Source organism: Squalius cephalus, assembly GCF_949319135.1.
Source record: "Squalius cephalus genome assembly, chromosome: 13".
Lineage (NCBI taxonomy): Eukaryota > Metazoa > Chordata > Actinopteri > Cypriniformes > Leuciscidae > Squalius > Squalius cephalus.
In genome coordinates, this window is record NC_137134.1 from 11,397,725 (window position 1) to 11,411,098 (window position 13,374).

At 34.9% G+C, this 13,374-nt stretch overlaps 1 protein-coding gene across 7 annotated transcripts in view; it reads right to left on the reverse strand.

Annotated features, from left to right (window-relative positions):
* Window positions 1–5,423: 5,423 nt before the first annotated feature.
* Window positions 5,424–13,374, reverse strand: part of grip2b (glutamate receptor interacting protein 2b) — a 184,260-nt gene continuing 176,309 nt past the window's right edge. For all 7 annotated transcript variants that reach the window (XM_079889926.1, XM_079889924.1, XM_079889929.1 and 4 more), the window contains 4 exons: window positions 12,999–13,116; window positions 8,687–8,914; window positions 7,601–7,747; window positions 5,424–6,767 (listed from right to left, as the gene is read on the reverse strand). In XM_079889926.1, coding sequence (XP_079746052.1) covers window positions 6,570–6,767; window positions 7,601–7,747; window positions 8,687–8,914; window positions 12,999–13,116 — 691 coding nt within the window. In that variant the 3' untranslated portion in view covers window positions 5,424–6,569. The remainder of the gene's footprint in view (window positions 6,768–7,600; window positions 7,748–8,686; window positions 8,915–12,998; window positions 13,117–13,374) is intronic.

The window sequence follows — 13,374 nt, forward strand, 5'->3', positions numbered from 1 at the left end:
ACCTTTAGACCACTGGAAGTGGTTGTATAATTCACAAAATGACCATAATTGATCCCGTGTGCATGTGTTGTGCAGCTCAACACCCACAATTCACTTTCAGAAATAGCCCTGTCCATTTCCCAGGTGTTGAAAAGTGCGTTTCGAGAAGCAGAGGATAAAACAGAATAGCATTTCCAAAGTTCTGGCCACTTGACAAACTCACCAGTAGGAAAAAACGTCACCAGCGAATCTCCCGCAGAGACTGTGGGTTTAAACCAGGTCCTATGGGAGAGAGCACAGTGCATTTTAACCAGGCTTACCTCTGCTCTATTTGGACATGTTACAGCTGACTTCAGTGTAAAAGTCTCACACCTCCAGTTTTGTGACAGGTGTTCCTGTCGAAAGTCTTTCAAACATTCACTCATTTCAGAGCCCCTCGAAGCAGCTTGTGATCTCAGTAGATGTCCCTGGTCATTACTACTTCACTGCTGTCTTCTGAGAAATTTCTGTACACTGTATTTTTTTGTAACAAAGGTTTAACAGTTTGCAGTGAATTGCAAAGCAGGAAAATGTTGTAATATATACTTGAAAAAATTATGATATGACACAATATTATACAATAAGTTACAACAACATATGTTTTTACATTGCTTTAACTCATCAAAATTCAATTTTCAACTCAAAATTGAATCAAAAGTTAATCAAAGTTAAGCAATTTTAACTTTTTTTTAATATAAGATTCAACCCATTTTAAGTCAGTTTAGTATAATTTAAGTTGAAATTACTTAAACATCCAAGTTGATTATACTTAAAAATTTAAGGTTGCAACTTTTTTTACACTGTATATATATATATTATGAAATGACACAATAGTATACAATAAGTTACGACAACATATGTTTTTACACTGCTCTAACTCATCAAAATTCAATTTTCAACTCAAAATAATCAAAGTTAAGCAATTTTAACTTTTTTTTTATATAAGATTCAACCCATTTTAAGTCAGTTTATTATAATTTAAGTTGAAATTACTTAAACATCCAAGTTGATTATACTTAAAAATGTAAGACTGCAACTTTTTTTACACTGTATATATATTATGAAATGACACAATATTATACAATAAGTTACGACAACATATGTTTTTACACTGCTCTAAATCATCAAAATTCAATTTTCAACTCAAAATAATCAAAGTTAAGCAATTTTAACTTTTTTTATAAGATTCAACCCATTTTAAGTCAGTTTATTATAATTTAAGTTGAAATTACTTAAACATCCAAGTTGATTATACTTAAAAATTTAAGGCTGCAACTTTTTTTACACTGTATATATATTATGAAATGACAATATTATACAATAAGTTACGACAACATATGTTTTTACACTGCTCTAACTCATCAAAATTCAATTTTCAACTCAAAATAATCAAAGTTAAGCAATTTTAACTTTTTTTTTATAAGATTCAACCCATTTTAAGTCAGTTTATTATAATTTAAGTTGAAATTACTTAAACATCCAAGTTGATTATACTTAAAAATTTAAGGCTGCAACTTTTTTTACACTGTATATATATTATGAAATGACAATATTATACAATAAGTTACGACAACATATGTTTTTACACTGCTCTAACTCATCAAAATTCAACTTTCAACTCAAAATAATCAAAGTTAAGCAATTTTAACTTTTTTATATAAGATTCAACCCATTTTAAGTCAGTTTATTATCATTTAAGTTGAAATTACTTGATTATACAACAAGTTGATTACACTTAAAATTTTAAGGCTGCAACTTTGTTTACACTGTATATATACTGTATATAATATTAATGTATTAATATTAAATCTTAAAATGTTACGTATTCATAATATCATTATAATAATACAACTATATACTAATATAATCTAATAGCAGATTAAATATGGAAAGTGGACCTTCAGGATCAAGGCCGACTGATGTTTTCTGATTTTTATAAATGTATTCATAAATATCTGACAGAGTATAATAAAGTGGGAAATTTGAAACCTTACAAAACCTTATGAAACCGAAACCTTAACCTTGACTTCAATGTTATAATTGTGATCAAATTGACAGAAAATCGAATGAAATGGTGAATTTATGCACACATTGAATAAAAACTAGTGGTAGGTAAAATTGTAAGAATCAGTGGCCTCTCACAAAATTGATCAAACACATTGAATTTGACTCACAGTGGTGCATTTTACCTCTTTTATTCAGTTGTTTTTAGAAAAGGATATCATTAGCACATTCCCGTATCGATAAGGAATGGGTCTCAACACCAAACCAGTCTAGCCAAACCAGAATAGACTTGATTATCAGTTCTCTTTCGCCATTGTGCTTCAAATACGCTGTGGAAACAGCAAGGTTTAGAGTTCATACAAAAATACTGTACAGAGAATAGAACTTTCATATTACACATTCAAAAATACACATTAATATCAATGCATACATCAGGAATTCAAAATGCATAGGGATGAACACATTTGGAGCTTTATAAAGCTTATGTAAAATCTTTTAAAAACCTTTCTCTGGTCTCAATATTGCACATATAAAAGGAATGATGAAGAGCCACTTGACTTGAAACTATGAAATACATATTTTTCTATTTTCGGAGCTGTGGTGGGCCAACCTTCCCTCCTTTTTTACATATAAAAGGAACCCAATTGTCTTTCCTCCTGGAATAGTACGTACATGTTAAAATACATACACTATCATGGTTAAATGTCTCTCAAATGAAAACAGACCCTTCTTTGAGACTTTGCTTGCTGGCGTTGGCCCGCAATGCAGCGACCTGCAGACAAAATGTGGTCTACCGCAAAGTAGATGTCAAATAGGAAATTTCAAATAAATAAAGGCCTTATTTTTTGTAGTCAGCTTTTGGAGGCAGTTGGAAGAATTACGCAACAGGCAGGAAGGTAGTAGGGAGAGAAAAAAAACCAAAACTTAAAGGGGCCTAGGAGCGAGCCTTGGGTAGACTCCTAATGCGACGGGCCTGAACAGAGACTCTGATTGTTCAACAAAGTCTTGTAGAACAATGAGTGCTTTCTACTTTACTGCAAATAGATTTTGCTTGTGCTTTCCAACATGGTTGTAAAGACTGCAGGGTGAGGAAATAAATTCAGCTAATCCACAATTAATTACGGAGTATATAAGTGTTTTGGTGTGGACAGGACCACACTGAAGGAGAAATAACCCCCAAAAAAGTAGATTTTTAAGTGTGGGGAAACTGCTTGAACCACACAAGGGAAGTCCTAAAATGTAAAAAAAAAATATTTTGTTGACTTTGACAAACCACAGGATACAGCTGCATTTTGGTTCCTGAAATGATATTTGCTTATGGTTATAATATAAACCAAGATACATCTTCAATGATGTAGCTTTCATGTGGGTTACTTTTTATTGTTTTAAAGAGTAGGTCACCCCATGATGAAAATTATGCCATTATTTACTCAGCATTGTTTTTTTTTTAAGTCGTATTGTGTCATTTAGTCTGTGTAACACAAAAGGAGAATTTTCGAATAATGTTCATGCCGCTCATTTACATACAACAACAATTCACGATGGCTCATGTCTGTCAAGTTCCAAAAAGCATTGTGTTCAGACAAGTAAAAAATGACATACTTTTGGATGAACTATTCCTTAAGATTATAAAAACTATAACTTTCTTCATCAAGGATAAAAATACTGTTTTGCGTCTGTCCCAACTACATATATTGGAATCATAACACTTTCAGGTCTGATTCCAATTAAAGACATTGCTTGTTTTCCAGAGTGTTCCCTCTGCATCTGCAATAAAACAAACAAAAACAGTGGAACCAGTTCTGAACTAAAACCGGTTCTCGATTCCCAAACCTAGCCAAGAAACATCTTGACAGCGGCTTTCTTTGAAACATCACATCCCATATATCTCAATTCAACTGGGCAAACACAAAAAGGGATCAGACACACCCTCAAACAAGTTTGCGTCAAACTCTTTAACCTGTCAAATTCTTTCTAACAAAAAAATTCTGCTAATTGTTTTGTAGGGTTTAAACGGTTCACATAGCAGTGGAATATTCCACAGTCCAACACATGTTATGACAGACGAAACTAAACATCCTTATTTCCCCTTCAGATGTCAAGATATATTCCACCACAGCCCACTGTGACCATAAATCTCGGATTTTGAAACACTAGATAAATGTTTAGTGGAGGTTAATAGACTGTGGGGCCGCATGTCCACAGAGACACGACCTTTGTAAAAGCTTAGTGGCCCACGAGCGAGGAACATGAGTTAACGATGTGCCGGCTTTACAAACGCTCCTAAACCAGTGTGTCCGAAATAGCCTGTGGTGGAAACATTTGTGATATTTGGCAAGTGGTGGCAAATGGCAGTTTGGCGACAATCTACCATGAAAGTACGTGCCCTTGAGGCCTGGATGTTTGCGGGGACTGGAGTGAATGCTACATTGTGGCAGCGGTTTGGGGTTAGAATATAAAGAGAGGTATGTGGAGAGAGAAGGTAGGGGGTAACAGCACTTACCGCGATAAGCTTTTCAAGAAGTCAATGACATGTCAAAGAAGTCAGGGCATGTCAGACCTTGGTTTTATTGCTGCATGAGAGTACACGTGGCGTTTTAGGATGTGGGTAATGGATGTACGTGCTGCTAACTAAAATGTGTTTGCATGTCATTATCACTGCTTCTTGTTTCTCATGGAAGTGTCTCGAGCAAACGCACTTCACACAAATAGGGTACAAAATAGGTCCTGTTCAACCTCCAGAAATATTGATTTCAGTAAGTCAAACTAAAATTATGTCTCAATTTCGGACCCCATATAAAATGCTTAGAAAATGGTTCAACCCTGTTTTAAAAAAATTGCCAAAATTAAGCCATCACTTGGTAGAGGCTAGTAAGTTTGGGATGAAATGCTGGTTTGAAATTACGTATAACCATATTTGGCACAAAAAAAAAATATTTGTTTGACCATTTTTTCTTACAATAACAGAGTTGAACGGTTTAAGCTTGAGCAATGCAGTTTACACTAACATTAATGTAAAAATTTTAGAAAACTTGAGTTATATTAGTTACTTGTGTTGAAAGTGTCCAAATAATGTCGCTTTCTAGTGTTTTAAAGAAATTCATTTTTTTTTGTAATGAGGGAATTCATACAGTGGGTTGCACGCAAAATATAGGAAAAAAGCTAAATACCGTTTCTGGTAGATAAAAAACGTTCATTTAAAAAATATTTTGACTACAATTAAATGAAGTTAAAACATTAAACAAATTGTGTCAATAACATGATTATAATTGTTGGATTAAGTCAAAGGACCAGCCAAAATAAGTGTTTTAAATGTTTAAAATGTGCTATTTTATGTTTTATAATAGTTTATCTAACATATCTAATTGACCTTAGGATAAAAAAAAATGGGATTTTGTGTCTTTATTACATAAAAAAACAATAAAATGTGACACTAAAGCGCACCCTATTCATGTAAAATGTCGGTTACACTTCGTATTTACAGTGTAATTATTACATTTAATTACTGTGTAATGATAATTCACTACACGTACTTACTATAGGGTGTGGATAAGGTTAGTTGCATGTAATTATGCATAATTTATAGTTATTACTACACTAACAACATGTGTAACAAGGACACTGTAAAATAAAGTGTTACCTAAATGTCTTAAACTCCTGAAAGATAAGAAACGTGATGTTGACATGATAGGCTGTGAAGTCTTTGTTGGTAATATCAAACAGCAACTTTCTTTTCAGAGCAGCAGGCAGTCACCTTGCGCATTGTTGTTGTGGCACTCATGGCCTGAAGTGTTTGTGCCTGACACAAAGACAAAATTAAGTTTGTTTGTTGGGAGTCCATAATGTTTATGCGTGTAAGGGACAAAGAATGGTGGTGTTTTTGTCTGTTTATAGTAGCAACGTGTGTTTGTGAGAAAGGACAATGTGTGCCTGAAGGTATTCCTGCAGTGACTGGGCCAGGACTAAAACACAGCTAAAGCTTAATTTGCAGTGTGTTGTGTAAGTAAAAACACTTGCTACTTAAAATGGAAATGTAAGACACCTACAAAAAATGCTTCCATCTAATAGCGATCTACTTCAAAAGCAGAATCATCTTCCTGTTTTGTAAACATTTGGACACAGTATGTTTTTTGTTTTGTTTTTTTATCTGAAGAAAATAAATAAATAAAATAAAGCCAAACAAAATGAGCGAAAACAAAACACAAAACAAAAATGAAAAGGAAAGAAACAAAACAAAACAAAACAAAAAACAAAACAAAAAGATCAAAGAAAATTAATGCTTGATTTGATGGGTGAAGTCCATGTGTTGTATGCATTGTAGTAGTCCAAAAAAAAAAAAATTGTTTTCTTTTCTGTTTTTGAAAACTGGCTCAGATCCTTTCGAGTGTTGTAAGGAAAACTGGCTCAAATCTTTTGTTGTACTGTTTCCAAGATCTGGATATTTCAGTTCATTCGAGTTTTGTAATGAACCCAGTGGATCATGGCTCCTTGTGATAGTCCGTTGCATCGAAAGGTCGGGTGTGGTCTTAGTCCGAGTTACCCGCTGGTCACAGGTCCAGCGTGCTGGTCTGATGCTCGCGGGAATGGCCTACAGGGTTGAAGTGGGGATGGCAGTCGTGGGGCTGGGCGACCCCCGGCTGTGCTAACGGGTTTCGGCTGATCACCAGCTCCAGTTTGTCTCCGGCCTCTGTGATGAGGGGAACAGCTAAGCAACAGTCGAAATCTCGTGTCCGCACGTGGTTCACCTGGCGGAGAAACATTTAGACATATAGACTTCAGTAAACGTCCTAAAATTCCACGTAAAGGCCCGTTCACACCAGGAACGATAACAATAATATTGTTCTGTTTATTATTTGTCGTCTGCCGCTTTAAATGCTCAAGCTCTTTAAAGCAGGATGGATTCTGATTGGCTGTCAAAGTTTTTATCGTTCATCAGTTGAAAAACAAAATATTTCAACAATATTGTTTAGGTGTGGTTTGGACCTATTCTTTTGCATTAGAACGATTTTTAGATCTATATCTTTATTGTTATCAATGTCGTTCATGGTATGAACGGGACTTAAGCGAATTTAATCTAAATCAATAATGCAACCGCAGCACATGTTAGCAGAGTCTCTAAAATACTTTTTGTTTATCTGAACAAGGGTTTATTCTGAAAAATGTGTGTTATCATACTTGATAATGGGATGACAAATAAAACCAGACACCATAAAGCAAGCACCTCCAACTCAACCAGAGCATTTTTCAACCCCCATTGACAAACACACGCTGTTTTTTTTTGTTTTTTTTTTTTTTGCTGTGGTTAACACCAAAGCTGTTAAGTATCTTGACACAGATTGAATAATTTCCACAGTCGGTGAAGCGTGGGAGATTAGAAAGAGGACCACAAGTGCTGTGTAGCCACGCAGAAGATCCATAGAAATAACTTTTTAACTCGACCTGTCCTCCCAGAGCCTATTGACGCTCTCATGCCTCTCAGAGTGAGTTTATATTTAACTGAGCTGGGCAGATCGAATAGCTGGGGAGAGGGAGGGGGGGGGGGGGGGGGGTGTGTGTGTGGTGATCTGAGAAGAGGCACCTGAAGGATCCTGTCGTACGGTTTGAGTCCAGCACGGTCCGCTGGACCCTCAGGTCTGATCATGTTCACGTAAACACCCTTTTCCAAGAAACCGTCTGATACGCTGAATCCAAAGTCATCGCTCTCTGGGTCTTTCATCACCGTCACCTGTTGAACACAAAATGATTGCGACAATTTAACCATGAGCTAGTTTCTTCTGAGTATTTTCATCAGAAGATGTCTTAAGCGGAAGGAATAGTTCACCAAAAAAAGAAATCCTTGAGTTGTAAAAAAATTAATGAAACAAACAAACAAATAAATAATATTAGATCAAATAATTTAGTTTAAGAAATAAAATAAAAATTGTTCTTGTATATTTTTAAGCATGAACCTCAATAAGTTTGTTAGGTTTATAGTGTATTTAAAACAAGAAAAAAACATTTTCCCAATGTGGTAAAAATAAATAAATAAATAAATAAATAAAAACGAATCCCAATTGTTGTTGTTTTTTTCAGGTATATTTCCGGAATATACAAACAAAACAAAACAAAACAAAAGCAAAGCAAAACACATGCAAAAGTAAAGCAATACACAAAACAAAACCAAAGCACATCAAAGCAAAGCAAAGCAAAAGCGTAGACAAAGTATATAAAAGCAAAAACACACACACACACAAAAAAAACACAAGCAAAGCAACTCCCAGGATATGTCAGATTTCCTTGGAAATAAACCACAAATATGCTGATAGGACAGATGTGTTTACATCATAAATGATTGGTCATGACTTACTGCATTAAAATGGCATGAAGCATCTTCAGTGAAAACACATTTGAGTTTGGGAGAAAAAATATCTAAATTTCCTGTTAAACCGCAGAAGAAAAGCACACACGATATTAACCAACAGTTGCAGATGAATCTCCATGTGCTTTCCCAGGGACATTTTCTGAGAAGACCTGAGAATGCTGTTCGTATTCTCCCAGCGGTTACTAATACCAACCATATTGACCAACACCTCAGGAGGAAGTGGAACTCGTATTATTTTCTAAAGGGAATGCACAATACTGTTAAACAGTGTGTTCAATGTAGTATGTTGGGGAGTTTGTCCACCTTGTGCAGCTCTAACGGTGTGGGCGACAGGATGTCCTGGATCTCTTCTTTGATCCTCCGTGATTCCCAGGTTTTCTCGGACATGCGGAGCGTGCTCTTGTTCTTGGTCTCGTTGAGAAGAAGCGGGGGCTTACGCAGAGGGCTGAGGTGAGGCTGGCTGACCGCCTCGCAGTGGCTCTTTCCCCCCTCCACCCCCAAACTCAGGGCACTGCCGGTCATTATCGACGCCTAGGGATGGACAAGAACCACAAACACTGACTCCTGCTCTACTGAGGTCTTTTCACATGTCTCATGCCAAGTGTGCTAAACTCCTGACGCGAGTCATGTGAAAGGGCCTTCAGGCCTCAATGTTTCAATAGGGAGCGCTGTGTGAGCCTCTGATTGGGTGCTCATTAAGCAATTGTCTCATCTAATGAAACTCTATTAACCAGAGGACATGAAGCCCATCCTCATTTACCTTTAATGAGCTCCAGTTCGGTTTATTTCCAAAGAGCTGTGACTGAAAAGTCTGTTAATTGAGAGTTTAGGCATGTCTGACTCTTTGAAGCTGTGATTCAATAGGATTTAACTCAAACCACGACACATAGGATCTACACTCATGAAACTAATATCAAAACGCTGTTAGAAATGGCAGATTAGTTGGAAAGCTGAGTTCTATTTCGCCTTTATGACGTAACTTGAGGTTTTTGCAGGATTGCACTTTTAAGGATGTAACTACAACAAATACTTCTGTAAAGTCCCTCAACAACCATAAAGCACCTCCTTTAAAGACAGTTCACTCAATAGGCAAATCAGGGTTTTCATTAACCAAAGCTAAAACTAAACTAAAACCATAAGAAACACTTTTGTTGAATCGTAACTTGAAATAAAATACGGAGCACCTAAAGGGACTCGGTGATGGAAAAAATATGAGATGGGAGGAAAATATTTTCCAATGCTTTATAGTTCTCTTGAAAAAGTGTTGCGCACCTCTGAGAAATTTTGCATTTGCTTGCAAAGAAAACTCAAAAGGTTTTGCGAGCGAATGTAACGTTTCTTAGCGGGACGCAAAATATTTGCAAGAGAACGTAAAAGCATTGAAATATAACTTATTTTTTTTCAATCACCATATCCCTTTAAGGGCTCTGTAATATAACATGTTAACTGAAATAAAATTAAATATTTAAATATCTAAGGCAACATTTCTTATTTTCATTTTCTTTTTTTCCTTCTTAGTTTAAGTTGAAGTATTAAAATAACTAAAACTGAAATTAAAATTAAAATTAAAAAAGCAAGGCAAAAAAATAAATAAAAAATAAAACAAAAAACTGCAAAGCAAAGTGAATCAAAACAAAAAACACACAAAAAAACAAAGGCAACAAAAAGCACAGCAAAAAAACCCAAAAGCTAATTAAAGCAAAACAAAAAAACAAAACAAAACAAAATCAAAGTAAAGCAAAACAAAACAAAATCAAAGTAAAGCAAAACAAACAAAATCAAAGTAAAGCAAAACAAAACAAAATCAAAGTAAAGCAAAACAAACAAAATCAAAGTAAAGCAAAACAAACAAAATCAAAGTAAACCAAAACAAACAAAATCAAAGTAAAGCAAAACAAACAAAATCAAAGTAAAGCAAAACAAACAAAATCAAAGTAAAGCAAAACAAACAAAATCAAAGTAAAGCAAAACAAACAAAATCAAAGTAAAGCAAAACAAAACAAAATCAAAGTAAAGCAAAACAAACAAATCAAAGTAAAGCAAAACAAAAAATCAAAGTAAAACAAAACAAAACAAAAAAACAAAACAAAAGCACAGCAAAGCAAGACAAAAGCAAATCAAAAGCAAATGAAAAGTTAAGCAAAGCAAAGCAAAAAAAAAAAAAAAAAAGTTCTCTTTTTTTCTTAGTAGAAGCTGAACTACTAAAATAACTTTCACAAAAACTTTAATAAAAGTTGAAATATGAATAAAATCTATGATAGTATATGAATGATATTGAAATAACACTGATGCAAAATCAGTCATTATTTATTCACCTTCATGCTTTTCCAATCCTGTTGGACTGATTTTCTTCTGTGAATGTGAAACACTTAGTCCTGGCTGCTCTTTTCCATATAAATGACTTCACTGTTCAACCGAATACCTTAGATGTCACTGACGTGGCGGCATATTTGAATTTGAGTGGGAATTATATTGAAATCTCAGCATTTTCCCTCACACAAAGCTATCATGTGGCGTCAGAAGACTTGACAGCAACCCATCCACTGGCATTATACTGAAAAGAGCGCCAGGACAGGACAAAACATCTCCTTTTGTGTTGCACGGATGAAAGAATGTCAAGTACCGATGGAGGAACATGTCATCCATGGCTGACCTCGCTAACCAATGTCATCAAAAATCTGATAAAAACACTTCCTCATACTTTCGTAACTCTCCTGATTTGGTTGAGTAAGAACAGAGCTCATTGTTTAGAGCAAGCAGGCATGAAATGAGACATCGGTTGCCATGCATACTTCTTTTTCTGGTGACGGTAGAGTAGTGATTGGTGCTCTGGGATTCTCAGCATTAAGAAGGAAAAACAAAACAATGATCGGCGTCTGCTGATGGCAGTGTGTATTTGCATGCCGTCAGTGTTGTTTTAGCACTTGACTCATATTTACAGTAATTATGTAAATATGATACTGGTGCAAACACAGCCCCAAAAAATGTGCTGAACACAATTTTCATGGGACATTTTCTCAGTCGGACATATTTCACTGGGACTGTACAGCATTGCTCAACCACTGAACTCCAGAGATTTAGGAGTCATTCTAGTTATATTCCCTAAACACACTTAAAGACAAAGAATAGAATCTCAAGCTACATTAATATAATAATAATATTTTAGGATATTCTGAATCCTGTTATCAAGGTTCTGGCCTCCATATCATGAGGCAAACAACATGACTTTTCTATAAAAAGGAGGTAAAATACTGTAATTCTTCTCTATTGTTTGTGACTGAAGAACCCAGCACATGTAAACGCTCAAAAGATATCACTCTCTGTTTAAAGTGAAATTTTACTATCATTTTAAGATAATAAGCAAAGGATAAATTAAGGAAATAACAGACACAGTTACATTATTTAAATGTTAAAAGAGTGTAAATGGAAACTTTTTTTTTTTTTTTTTTTTTTTTACAAAAAGTTCAGCCATAATTAATCAACTATTTCAAATAGAACTTATAATTATATATATATATATATATATATATATATATATATATATATAGAGAGAGAGAGAGAGAGAGAGAGAGAGAGAGAGAGAGAGAGAGAGAGGCCTAAAATATGTATTAAATAAATACACACCATAAAATGAAATTATTTTTAAAAACAAATTAATAATTATTTTAAATTAACAATTATATTACATATTTTTTTATGAACCCTTGTCACAGTCAGTGATAAAACTTTTTCCAGTTATTAGTGGAAAAATAAATACATCTAGCAACGTTTATTTTTTATTTTTTTTATTCTCTCTTTTTTATTTTCATATTAAAATGTAATAATTTTTAAGACCATAATTTGTGTTATATTACCTTGGCATTAGATTTTTAAACTCTGATGTGTGAATGACGAAAATGTTTACATCTTTCTCTTTTCGGACTATGTTAATCAAGCTCTTCACATTTAGTTTTTTTCCTCTTTTGGAAAAGTCACAGAAATTCAATTGTAAATTTTATCTTCTGCTACTGGAATGCAAAAATGATATTTTTGTAGTTTCTGTTCACCACTATAGAAGTTTACCCAAGTGTGACGGCTTCAGCTTCTGAGAACTGAGGAGCGTCCATTAATATATTAATAATATAATATTTAATATTATACCTTTTATGCTTTTTTACATGTTCAACATTCTATAGTGTGAACTGTGTAATGCTGCTGTTTGAGCATGTGTGCACTGATCCAGCCGACCAATCAGAGCACAGTGTGCTTTTCAGAAGGAGGGGCTTCACAGAGACAGGAACTAATCAGAGCGTTACTGACAGATGGGGAAGATAAGTGCTGCAATAATATAAAATATGTGAAAAATAATGTGTTTTTTGAACATTCAAGCATGAAAACCTATTCTAGTAGAGCTCAAAATCAGTACTTTGTGAAAGGGCCGAGTGCACAAATGGTTCTCCTTCATGAAATGACTCTTACATAACTGATGTTGACATCATCATCACACCGTAAGTGCAAACTATTAACTTTTTCTATGGAGAAATGCCATCTTTTCCTCTTATGTGTTAAAGTATATCTAATCCACTAGATGATTAAAGGTTTCTAAGCAAGCGAGCTCATTATTTGAGCGGTTTACCTCAATCTCGCGCAGTAGCTCGGACTGGCCACACGTCTCCAGGTCTTCCAGGGCTTGGCACCAGAAGCTGTCCTCCTGCTCCATTATGAGACCATCGGCATGTGTCTGGCTGCTGTATCTGCGGCACACACACAGGTTAGAGCCAATAAGGCATGAGGCACTTAAGCTGGCACTGATATCCGGCACTCTGGCACCAGCCTTGGCACATTAAGAAGGACCGCAAGGATGGGTGGATTCCTCTTGCGAAAGAAACTAGGCCTGAAGCCCTGCTTAGGCTTTCTGCTAACTACAAGTAACTTAGCAACAACATGTCAACTCTAACTCTCATTAGAGTATTAGTACACTGTGTGCTTAATATCTGCTAACACTTTATGTT